This window comes from Podarcis gaigeae, assembly GCF_964106915.1.
Source record: "Podarcis gaigeae genome assembly, chromosome: 4".
NCBI lineage: Eukaryota > Metazoa > Chordata > Lepidosauria > Squamata > Lacertidae > Podarcis > Podarcis gaigeae.
In genome coordinates, this window is record NC_139677.1 from 93,143,116 (window position 1) to 93,156,149 (window position 13,034).

Here is a 13,034-nt window from a genome sequence, read left to right on the forward strand (position 1 = left end):
TGTAATAATCTCTGTGTATACTTTGTTTCTTCACAAGCCTTGACAGCTGGTAGCTACTGTTAGAATTCCTGCTCCATGATTGCAGTCATGGGATTGTTGTCTTTCACATGATGGTGTATGTTTTGACTCTACAAAGTGGAAAGTGACGAAGACAGGACGTTTGTGTTACTGTGTTCCGTGAAGTGGGACTATTGTTCTTTGTTTGTCTTCTCTTTGCTGTCTGATGCTAGAGAGAGAGGGAGCCATGTTGCAGTGCTCCGTGTGTGTTTATATGCAAATAAAGTAGATTAGCCAAAATGCTGAGTTGCTGAGGTCTGTTACGCAAATTGTGAAGACTCTGTGGATCCGTAAGTGTGCCAATGTCTGTTGGCATCGGTTGCTGTGATGTTTGGGCTGAAGAAAGCTAATGAAGCTCCCGAAGGATCAACCAGAGGGAGAGACCATGCCAGTCAGGCATGTGTCTCTGCCAGGGTCCTACTCGAGTGTAGGACGAGCTCCTGACAGCTACCCTCTATGCATCTCCGGAGCTCAGATGAAGGCTAGAAACCTGCATTTTGCATGAGCATGAACAGTGGCAGACTCTGGGCTCTCAGTTTTCAGTGGCACCCTGTGTGACACTAAAATCCAGGACCCCACCTCTCACACTCCATTCTACAGCATTCTGGTGGTGCCCCATGCAGCACAGCATGCGATATGGCCACACTTGTTATGCTACCCTAAAACTGCCTTTGAGCATGAATGGTAAAAAATGCAGAGAAGGGGAGCTGGTAAAAGAGGCAGACTTGTTTTGAGCGATTCCAGCAAGACACACAGTTCTGCATTTTGCATCTGGCTAGCAGTAAGTATCCATGAATGCTCCAACGTTATGCTGTTTGCTTCTGCTTTGCAAACTAGAACCAGTGTTTTTTTTCCTTAAAAAATTATTTAGGGGTACTCTCATTTTGACTCAAGAAAAATCACCATGTTATAGTTCAAATCGGGGGAAATAAATACAGTAAATGGACAAAAGTACCAAGAACATTATCTCATATTACACAGCTGACAGCTCACAGTTAACTTCCACATTAGCCAAACTTTCATCAGTGAAACACCACACATCCACATTCCACACTGCTTCACACATTAAACGCCCGCTTCCGTCTCAGACTCAGGAAACACCAGTAAAGGAAATGAAGCCACCATCAGGGATAGCAACGGAACTGACGATTCACCGTACTAGAGAAGAAACCAAAAAGTTTAAAATTTGTAGTTTCTTCTGTTAGATTCACAAAATGTTTAGGGGTACGCATACCCCTGCGTCCCCCCAGAAAAAAGCACTGACAACCACTATCAACTTGGATGCTCACCTGTTCTTGATTCTGCCTCCAGCCAGCCCTCACCTGCCTGCCCAGGGGGTTTATCTGGATGTCAGCTTCCTTCTCCTTAAGTCTCAAGTTTTCACCTTGTACAACTCAGCAGGACACAGGAAGGGGATAAAATCTAAGTCAGCTGGCTCCGCCTGTCAATGGCTTCCCTACCAGTCCCAATGGGTGCCAGCTTCCACCGCCCCCACTCGCCCAACATGCATGCTTGTAAATAAAACAGATCTTTCAAGAAGTCTCCAATGCTTCCAAGGAAACCGAGCCCGCAAAGGACCGCCTCATTTCAAAGCTAGTTAGCAGGAGGGAAACAATGAAAAAATTCCTCACAAGCTGATCAAAAGAGAATATCAAAGTGCAAAATTCTCTATTTGAACTAGATGCCAAGTCAACGTGTCAGACCCCTCCTTTGAATATGGTATCGAGTGATCAAGACCTACTCTGGGCTGCCCAAGTGAAACTTCATGTGAAATCTTTGGAGCAGTGCAAGCTGATATATGAGCAGTGGTGCCCTCTGATTCCATGCCAGACCTTCCCAACCTGGTGCCCTCCATATGTTTTGAACCCACACTGACTGGGGCTGATGGGAATAGGAGTCCAAAACATCTGTCGGGCAGATTTTCCCACATGTAATAATTGGGTAGTGGGTGCAGCTTGAGTAGATCATATCTCAGGTAGCATGACAGGGAGAGACCTCTCTCTGCCTAAGAACCTGTAGAGCTGCTTTGAGTCAGAGTAGACAACAGTAGGCTGGACTCATTGCTGGCCTGGCTCAATATAACACAGCTTCATTTGCCTTATGGAAGGAACTAGCTATAGCTCAGTGGTAGGACATCCTTTTTGGTATGCAGATGGTTCAATCCTCAGCATCTTCCACTAGGGATGAGAAGGCCCTCTACCTGAAACTTTGCAGAGTTGCCACCAGTCCGTATCTTCTTTGGTGATCACTCGTAGCCAAGTAAGATAGTTTTCCATGAACACAGTCTTAACAGTGAGTCCATAAGTGACAGTGGTGGCCAGTTCTGGATCCATACGTCCTTCCACAGTGGGGACATAGATTTCCGGGTGGGAGTCGATCACAGTGAGGATTTGCCAAACGTGCCTTCCTCTTAGCTCATTTCTCCTTTTTGCCCTGAGTTCATGCTTCTTCAAAGTTCATGACACCTTTGGTAAAGGCTGTTCTCCAATTGGAGTGCTTGCAGGACAGTGTTCCCCAGTTATCAGTGCTTATACCACCTTTTTTATAAAAAAGATTTGCCCTGAAGTGTCTTTAAACCTCATTTGTTGACCCTCTCAGAGCCCTCACACCTCCTTCCCAAAGCCAGGAAGCAATTACTGCCTTAGTTCTGTTTCTGATGCCAGTTGGAATAGACCAGCATTCTTCAACCTTAGGTCTCTGCATGTTGTTGGACTACAACTTCCACCCTCCCCTTCCGACTTAGCCAATGGTCAAGAGTGGTGGGAGTTGTAGTCCAACGTCATCTGAAGATCGAAGCTTGTAGACAATACTGAGACAGATGTACCAATGAGATGCCAGGCATTCTTCCTAAATCAAAAAGGAAGATCAAACACTCTTTCAGTACGCGACAGTGGCTGCCAGAACTCTAATAGCGCAGAATTGGAAGACATCAAAAATCCCAACTATAAACGAGTGGCAATCCAAACTATTTGATTATTTAGAATTGGCAAAAATGACACAGAAAATAAGAAATCAAAAAGATATAAAGTTTAACAAAGAATGGAATAAATTTATTACATACATGGAAACAGAGGTAAAAAATCTAAAAATCACAGTAGGTGTGACGTAACACTGGTGATGTAAAGAGTTTTTTGAGGAAAAGAAACTGCAGATAAAAAAATCATATAATATATTCTGAAACCGAGATGAAGGGAAGTCAATCAGTGTTGTGTGTTATTTAGTAAATGTAAGTTAATTTGTTGGTATCTTATGTTAGGAGATGTTTTTTCTTTTGTTTTCGTTATTATTATTTCTCTTTTTTATGTATTTCTTTTTTGTGTGTATGTGTTATGTATGTTTCTTTTGTTTGTTTTAATGTTTGATGTGGCAAATGAACTAAAATCAATAATAAAAAAAGAGATGCCAGGCATCTGCAGTTTTAACAGCCTAAAACAGCCATTGAGTCAGCAGAGATAAGCCCAGCCCTCTTTCCTCACTTGCACAAAACAAATGAAATACCATGAAAATCCTTGAAAGGAGAAGTAATCGACTAGAAATATTATCTTGTGGGAATCAACTAAATAATAAAAATGAAAAAGCTTAAGGAAAAAATTAGAAAAACTTAAAATAGAACAAAGCCTTAACGGGATGCCAGCTACAAACCTTGTTTCACTATTCAGTTTCCTCAGAAGGAAATAGAAAAATCATAAACTTTAAATGACCAAAATTAAAACAAGGGTAGAACCCCCCCAAAAATGGAATACGTCAGAATGAGACCATTGATCCATAAAGTGAAAGCAATAATCAATGCACTGTACTATAAAATAAATAGTGCAGTATTAAAACAAAAAAATTCCTTCCAATAGCACCTTAAAGACCAACTAAGTTAGTTCTTGGTATGAGCTTTCGTGTGCATGCACACTTCTTCAGATACGTGCACACGAAAGCTCATACCAAGAACTAACTTAGTTGGTCTTTAAGGTGCTACTGGAAGGAATTTTTTTGTTTTGACTATGGCAGACCAACACGGCTACCTATCTGTAACTAGTACAGTATTGTAGATGATAAAAATAAAAATTATTATTTATTCTTATCTGCATTGATGATAGTCATTGTTTGGACGGAGGGCTTTTATCTATTTCCACAGTCACACAATCAATCAGTCAATCAATCAGTACCTGAACTGGGTTCCACACAGTCACAAAAACTAACTGAAAAAGCCTCAAAAACAAAAACACAAAATAAATAGCAAAAACTAAAGTGCCAAACTTAATCCGTTCTGGAAGTCCGTTCGAAAACCAAGGCACGGCTTCCAATTGGTACAGGCGCCCCAGAAACAATAGCCAACAACCATATTGGACGTTTGGCTTCCGAAAAACACTTACTTCCAGTTTTTGGCGTTTGGGAACCAAAGGCGTTTGAGTACCAAGGTACCACTGTATTGTAGAGTTCCTGTAATGCAGGAATATGCAGCTGTCCCATACAGAGATCACAAACCTGCAGCCTTGGTGTCATGAGCACCAAGCTCTAGCCAACTGAGCTATTCATTTCTTGCCTAATGAAATGGGGTGACATTTTCCAGAGTGATAAGTGATCTTTCTGACAGCATGTCTGTGTGGTGGCAGTGAGGGAGGGAGCCGTGTGTGTGTGTGTGTGTGTGTGTGTGTGTAGGGAGGGGGCACGATTTAAACATTAGCGCTGCTAAAATGCTTCTGCTGCCTTTGGCCTGTGATTAGTGCTCTCTTGGCTCCCAGCTGAATTTCCAACCAAACATCAAACAAATTGCACAAAGTTTTTGGAAATGGCAGGTGGGGGGGCGATGGGTAGCGCTCTCCGTCCTTATCGGTTTGCTTTGAGAAAAATAAACCAAACAAGCAAACAACCCAAATGCCAAACACCCCTAAAGGGGGCCAGTGCTGAGACAACGGAGAGATGCCTTTTCAGACAGAGTCATTTGATCCGGAACAGGGCTGTTGATTCATGCTCTCCCCTCCTAGTGATTTCTGGGGAGCCATTTCTCCGCTCCAACGTGACATGATAGTATTGTGCATTCATGTGTGTGTGTGTGTGTGTGTGTGTGTGTGCTCTTCATAATTATTATGTTAATTATAGAAGTGGGTCCCCCAATTCAGAGTGGGACTGCAGGATTGTGGAGCCTGGGTTTAACAAGCCTTTCCCCTGCTCCCTGGTCCCAAATTTCTGTTCTTCCCCCTCCCCCTGAAGCTATTTGCTGCAGCTTCCCTCCTAGTTTCCCAGAGTAAGTGAAAGCTGCTCTACTGTGTGTTTTATGGCGCACTAAAAAGACAGGGCAGCAGGCACTATGGGAAGGAGTGCTAGAGAGCAGTGTGGCTGGATTTATTTACTTTGCTTCAAAGATCTGGAAGCCTTGCTGACTAATCCAGACTTAAACACCAGCCCACAAAATCGCTTGCAGGCTAGTCACTTTTACCAATTTGGTAGGGGCTGGCAGAGGTAGAATGGAGAGCTCCATGCCCCTTGCAGAAGCCTAGTGCATTTCTATGCTTGGTGTGGACGAAGAGGCCTCACTTCCTCCCTTTATGGTGGTTGCAGAGGAAGGACAGGACGTTTCATCTCTCCTCCACCTGTCTGGTCACTTGGATAGTTGTGTCCAGTCAAAGGTGACTATGGGGTTGCGACGCTCATCTCGCTTCAGGCTGAGGGAGCCATTGTTTGTCCACAGACAGCTTTCTAAGTCATGTGGCCAGCATGATTAAAACTGCTACTGGTGCACAGAGGGCTGTGACGAGTGCCAGAGCGCACAGAAATGCCGTTTACCTTCCCACCGCAGCGGTACCTATTTATCTACTTGCGCTGGTGTGCTTTTGAAGTGCTGGGTTGGCAGGAGCTGGGAAAGAGCAACGGGAGCTCACTCCGTCGCAGGGATTCGAACCGCCCACCTTCTGATCGGCAAGCCCAAAAGGCTCAGTGGTTTAGACCACAGCGCCACCCGCATCCCATGTTTATAGCATGATGCTGGAGAAGGTTCTTCCTTCTGTATTTTTATGGGGTAGCCAATAGGATGTTCTCCTGATGTTGCTGGACTATTACTGCCTTCATCAAGGACCACTGACCATGCTAGCTAGGGTTGATGGGAGTTGGGAGTTCAGTGTAAGCGCATAAGAAGAGCCTGCTGGTTCAAGCCAATGCCTCATCTGGTCCAGTATCCTGTTCTCACAGTGGCCAACCAGATGCCTGTAGGAAAACAACAAGCAGGGTGCAAGCACAAGAGCCCTCTCCCCTCCTGTGGCTTCCAGCAACTAGTATTCAGAAGCATTACTGCCTCTGAGTATGGAGCATAGACATCATGGCTAGTAGCCATCGATAGCATTATCCTCCATGTGAAAAACATCTGGAGAACGTTGTCTTGGCGTCCTCCTGGTAGGCTTTGATCATGATTGTGGGCTGCTATTTTACAATGCACTTTATTGATTTTTTTTTTTAAATGTCTGCTCTGGAAGCATAAAAGGATGGTATATAATTCTAAATTATTATTTTTTAAGTGTATGGAAAAATTAACACACACCCAGATGTTTAGGTCTTATTTGAGTGCCACTTCTCAACAGCCTGCTCCTCCGGATTGTCCTAGCATGCAGGGGCACCACAATCTAGTATCTCAATTCATGGTATTGTCACACGGCCTCCACCGTATTTTCTGATCTGGCTTTACCAAAAGAGCTTACGTCTAGAAAACAAAGGCAACTGCCTCAAGATTTCTATGTTACCTGGCTCTACTAGATATTCATAGTCGTATCCCAGATCTCTTGAAGAAATGAAGAATTCCCCGTTCCGGTAGAGAGGAATGAAGGGGACCATGTAAGATTCACGGTTATGTCCAATAGGGGCATTGGCTGCCGGGTAAACCTCACGCAGGGGCTGGTGTCTTCTGAGCCACTGCTCGAAAATGCTGTGAAAGGAAACACTCATATGAGTATTGTAACACCAAGGGCAGTTTCATTTTTAAGGCAAGGTGGAAAGGTCAGACAGAAGCATCAGTAATACCATCTTCACTCAACATCTAACAAGAAGGAACAAACTGAGCCTCCTTAAGTATTGAATTCCATCACCTCGTTGCCACCACAGAAAAGGCCCCGCCTTCTTTCGACTCTACATGAACATTTGCTTCTGCGCTTTGACAGCATAGCAGCGCAGTCTCGTCTTATTATGTACAGCCACATCTGTATGTTTTTGTAAGTGAGCACTACAGGACTTGTTGTGTGGTGTTCATTGTGTTGTGTGACATATACAAGTTGGATGTTTAAAGTGTATGGTTAGTTCAGCAATGATTGTGTTGCTGCTTACATTATTGATGTTGGTCATTCCAATCTTAAAATCCTCAACAGGTGCAAATATTATCGTATTTATCCTTAACACAAAAATGAGACCCCACGATGATTGTATATACATGTAAATATTTTAAGCCAGTCCGCCCTTGTTGAGAGGCCTGAATATTTTTTCCAGTGGCGTCTGTGCCCGCTCTTGGTAGCATGACACTGTGCCCTGCCAGTTTTCTCTAAGTCTTGTACAGAACGGTGCATGGCATGAAAGACAGAAAAAAAGACTAGCAAGGAGGAGAGAGAGGATACATTCTGAGACTGGATGTCAGATGCAGAGCTCGTCCAGATCAATGTTTTGCAGAGATCGTTCTCCTTCCTCTCAGAGGATGAGCAACAAGGAGGGTGGCTCAGATTTCTTGAGTCCAAGAGAGGCCAAAATTAACCTTTTCAAAATAAAAACATGAATCACGTACCCAGCAGTACATGAAGGGCAGTCAGCAGTTTGCTATGTAATTATGCTGAAAGCAATCAGGGCCAGAGATCTTACATTGCTGAAATTCACCTTAGCCAAAAGAGCACCTGTTCCCAGCTTAGGAGTCCAAAAGTTGATGGTGGTTATAATTCATCAGTATTTTCACCTGTCTCGCTGTAATGTTTCTTTGTGCTCTCAGCTTTAATAATCAAAATTGAATTCTGCAACAACCAGTGTGCATCCAACATGTTGTTAATTGCCCTTTATAGTCACACACACACAGAGAGAGACAGACGCTGCTTCTGCTAGCCACTGGTGTGGGGTGACCGACTTTATTTTCACTACAGCCTTGTGAAGTAGGCTAGGCTCAGGCAGCGACTGGCTCAATGTCACCCAGTGAACTTCATGGCTGCTCAAGGATCTGAAGCCAGGACTCCCCTGTTAGAATTCCTGCTCCATGATTGCAGTCATGGGATTGTTGTCTTTCACATGATGGTATATGTTTTGACTCCACAGAGTGGAAAGTGATGGAGATGTTTGTGTTATTGTGTTCCGTGAAGTGGGACTATTGTCCTTTGTTTTTTCTCTTTGCTGTCTGATGCTAGAGAGAGAGGGAGCCATGTTGCAGTGCTCCGTGTGTGTTTATATGTAAATAAAGTAGACTAGCCAAAAAGCTGAGTTGCTGAGGTCTGTTACGCATGATGAGCAAACTATGCAGATCCCTAAGTGTGCCGGTGTCGGTTGGCATCGGTTGCTGTGATGTTCAGGCTGAAGAAAGCTTTTGAAACTCCTGAACGATCGACCAGGAGGGAGAGATCATGCCAGTCGGGCATGTGTCTCTGCCAGGGTCCTACTCGAGTGTAGGCTGAACTCCTGACATCCCCAGCCAGAGTACAACATGCTAACATACCCTCCAATATTCCTCAAATGAAAACGAGGACATTTCTCACACCCCTGCCAACTGACCCTCCTTGACCCAGTCTTTAAACAGTCTTTAAACCTTTTTTGTTGACCACCAGCATTACTCTTTCCATTTTTAAGTTCGGAGTAGAGTAGTTGTTTTGGAAGACGATCATCAGGCATCCGCACAACATGACCAGTCCAACGAAGTTGATGTTGGAGAATCATTCCTTCGACACTGGTGATCTTTGAAGAAGCAAAGATCACATGCGATGTAGTGCTGACCTTGCAGGGTGACACTTTAAATGTTTGGTGCAAATGGGGTCTGACTCCCCCCCCCCCTTGTAGTTACCCCTCCCATGAATTCAAAACTAAATAGCGCTCTGCATGTAAAATACAGGCTGATTTGGGCCCCGAGTTGACAAACCTTTCAGGCAACTCAGGTTCTTATTTTCTAAAAAAATAAAAATATATGAAAACAGATTTTACTGTAACTGTGGGCGGAAGGCCAGCGGTAATGGCCGCCTCTTGACCTGCCTTTGTCTTGCAGATCTACTGTGGATTTGAGCCACAGCTCACGCAGCTCGACAGCATATCATTTAGAGCAAATTTCGGCACTGGAGGGGGAGGCGAGGGCTGCAAACAGTTGAGGCTCGCTGTGCGAATACCGAGCGATCAAGGTAATAATCATCATAATACTTGGCATGCACACAGGGCCTTTAAAAAAAAAAATACATCCTGAATTGCAGCATGAATATTAATCAATCAATCTGCATGCTAAAAGCGGATTGCCCCACAGGAAGAGGGGAGTTTTTCATTATGCCCTGGGTACAGGAAGGTGATAGATTCAGAAGCCGTAGGAGCAATGGGTGGTTTGTCTCCATAATGACAGCACAGCATCACCCCCATCGTGTTAGGGCTCTATAGGAACGCCCACACTTCCTACCTCCCTCAAAATACTGGCACCAAAATATTGGTTATTATAGTTTAATCACACTTTTGCCAGCCTCAGTTGGATAAAAGAAAGCACTTCTTCACACAGCTCATAGTTAAACTATGGAACTCATTGCCACAGGAGGCTGTGATGGCCAGCGGCTTGGATGAGGTTTAGACAAATTAGCGGAGGATAAGGCTATTGATGCCTATGATGGCTACAGTTGGAGGTTGGAGGTAGCAATGCTTCTGAATACCAGTTGCCAGAAGGGAGAGGAGGGAGGTTCTGTGTTCAAATCCTGCTTGCAGGTTTCTCACAGGGAAGTGCGAGAACAGAATGGGCCACTCGCCTGATCCAGTGGGCTCTTCTTGTGCTTATGAATGCTCTCTTGTCCACTGACAAATGTTACTTACAAGAGGAGAGGGTCCAGGGACACCAAGCTATGGTCTGTGGTTGGGGTAAGGAACCAGGCCACTGCAGTGCAGTGTATTTTCTTTCTTCTGCTTCTTTAATCTCAATCTCCTTGTATTTGTATTGTTACCTTGCACTGTACCTTTAAACTCAACCACATTGTTATTAGCATCACCTGGAGTCGGCTTTATATGTTTCTCAAAAAATATTGTTCGTAGCAGTGACTACATTATTACATGAGCACTGTTCCACAGCATTTGGTATTTTCATTCACATATATTCATATATTGAGTTTATGAAACAATTCTATATTCTCGAAACAGCAGTCAATATCCGGAATCTCTGTTCAGTGTTGGACATTATATTTGCTGAATACACAAAGCTTCACAGCTTATCTTTTGTCGTACAAAGTTTGGTACCTGGCTTCATTTAAAGACTTTCGGAGACTTTGAGTCTAAGATTTCATTTTGAACTTGTTATTGTTTGAAGGAATTCTATAAAGAATGTCTATTACGTATGTATATGGTCATCGTGTTGCCTAAACATTGTTGACGTTCTCTTTTGCAACACAGGGGTTTGTTTGGATACTTATATAAATTTCAGCTAAGCAGTCCCGGGGAATCCAGAGAACAGAAAAGAATTCTAGTAGATAACACTCCAGCTGAGATTCCTGTATCTACAGTTCCTGGATCCCGTGAGTGCTAAGGATGACATTGAAGGACCAAGGTGTTGTTGTCAGTTTGGCATGAAAAAACAGCAAGACATCTGTCGGTCCTTCCATGGCAAGCTGTTCCCTTGCTTCCATCAATGTTTCTCTGTGCCTCCTCTGACATCATGTGCGCTGATTAGCCCCACCTGCTGGCACTGACGTATATAGCACATACAGCACAGCTGTATTTACAAAACTTCGCTCCTTGCAGGTGTTGGCACTACAGATGCCAACACCCGAGGATGGGTGCAAATGGTTGTGTGGTTGTGTGGTCAGCCGGGGTACTCCTGCTTCCTGCTCATCTTTCCTTAGAATAAGTACGCTGTTCACCCGAATTGGGCTTATTATGTATACTGGCAGATCATAGAATAGAACCATAGAGTTGGAAGAGACTTCCTCCCTACCTGTCAACAAAGGCGTGGTGCAGTATGAAGATGGGATCATTAGCTGAGCCTTGCACCTGGGACATGGAGCCATTCATGTAGATGTGCAGGGCGTTGTGCAGGCTGCTTTGGGACACGTTTGAGATGGCAGTGCTTGGATTCGCAAAGCCTGTAGGGAGGAGAGGAAACAGAGCAGCAAATGGCAATTCATTTATTTATTTTGCAGTAGGCATTGCGTTCGTTGCAACATACATTGTTCAGGGATGCTTTTAATGTTTGATGTTTTACCGTGTTTTTAATATTCTGTTGGGAGCCGCCCAGAGCGGCTGGAGAAACCCAGCCAGATGGGTGGGGTATAAATTATTATTATTATTATTATTATTATTATTATTATTATTATTATGTTACAGCGAGTGAAGTCCTGCTCAGAGTAGACCCATCAAACCTAGGTTCACTCTGCCCATTAACTTAAGTGGGTCTAGCATTGGCTACCATCCAGTGCGCTCTTCCTATCCATACATTCCCATATGCTTAGATCAACACCAGAGGTTTAGCTCTATGGGCCCCTGGCCTGTTCCCTGAAATCTGAGGGGTGACCATGAGAATTGAGGCCTTTGTCATCCCAGCACTCAAACTGTGGCCTAGTTTATCCAAGGAGGTCACCTGCACTCCTTAATTGCTTAAGCCAGTGTGGTGTAGTGGTTAAGAGCGGTGGAATCGTAATCTGGGGAACCGGGTTCACTTCCCTGCTGCTCCACATGCAGCTGCTGGCGACCTTGGGCTAGTCACACTTCTCTGAAGTCTCTCAGCCTCACTCACCTCACAGAGTGTTTGTTGTGGGGGAGGAAGGGAAAGGAGAATGTTAACCGCTTTGAGACTCCTTAAGGGTAAAGGTAAAGGGACCCCTCACCATTAGGTCCAGTCGTGACTGACTCTGGGGTTGCGGCGCTCATCTTGCTTTATTGGCCGAGGGTACAGCTTCCGGGTCATGTGGCCAGCATGACTAAGCTGCTTCTGACGAGTGAGAGCAGCTCATGGAAACGCCTTCCTGCTGGAGTGGTACCTATTTACCTACTTGCACTTTGACGTGCTTTCGAACTGCTAGGTTGGCAGGAGCAGGGACTGAGCAACGGGAGCTCACCCTGTCGCAGGGATTCGAACCACTGACCTTCTGATTGGCCAGTCCTAGGCTCTGTGGTTTAACCCACAGTGCCACCGAGACTCCTTAGGTAATGATAAAGCGGAATATCAAATCCAAACTCCTCTTCTTCTTCTTACTACTCATTGTCTGGTAAGTTGCATTATTGGTGGTGATGGTATCTCAGCAGCTTCTCCTGTCCAGATGGAGGCCACTGGAGACATCTGCAGGGGATCCTGGGGGCCTGGGCACCCAGATACTTTTAATTTTTTTACTGTGGATGCCTAGCCTTCACCAGATGCCACAACCCACTGCCTTACCTCCGACTTTCTGGTGTATCGGCAGCAACAGGGCCAGAGCCTAAGCCATGGGGCCTCTGTTGGGGCCTGCTGTGGCTGTGGCCATGCTTCCGAGGTGCGTCTATGGCCGTGGTTTCCCCACCAGAGGCCCGCAGTGGAGACCCAGGCTCACTTGCCACCATGCACCAGGCATGGCATGACATAATGACATATGTGCACACTATTGGGCACCCACAGCCTGGAGCCCAAGTTGGCACCTGTGTAGGACAAATGGATGCAGCATCCATGGAAACAGAGCTCCATGACTGAGAAAGAAAGCCAGGACCTCCGTGTCAGGAAATAAATGAACCCCCAGCTTCTGATAAGTCTCCAGCTTCGGATATTCAGAGGTTATGGCTATGTGAACACAGGGACACCAGATTTAGCTTGCATGGATAGCAGTCACCAGCAGAGCCAT

General features: G+C 44.9%; 1 protein-coding gene and 1 long non-coding RNA gene across 2 annotated transcripts in view; both read right to left on the reverse strand.

Annotated features, from left to right (window-relative positions):
• LOC310844026 overlaps nt 1-13,034 on the reverse strand; it is a 69,708-nt gene that overhangs the window by 15,468 nt on the left and 41,206 nt on the right. The window lies entirely within an intron of this gene.
• TYR (tyrosinase) overlaps nt 1-13,034 on the reverse strand; it is a 54,485-nt gene that overhangs the window by 4,445 nt on the left and 37,006 nt on the right. Inside the window, exons 3-4 of the mRNA XM_083736851.1 lie at nt 11,162-11,309; nt 6,780-6,961 (exon numbers count right to left, since the gene is read on the reverse strand). Of these exons, the coding sequence (XP_083592977.1) occupies nt 6,780-6,961; nt 11,162-11,309 (330 nt within the window). The remainder of the gene's footprint in view (nt 1-6,779; nt 6,962-11,161; nt 11,310-13,034) is intronic.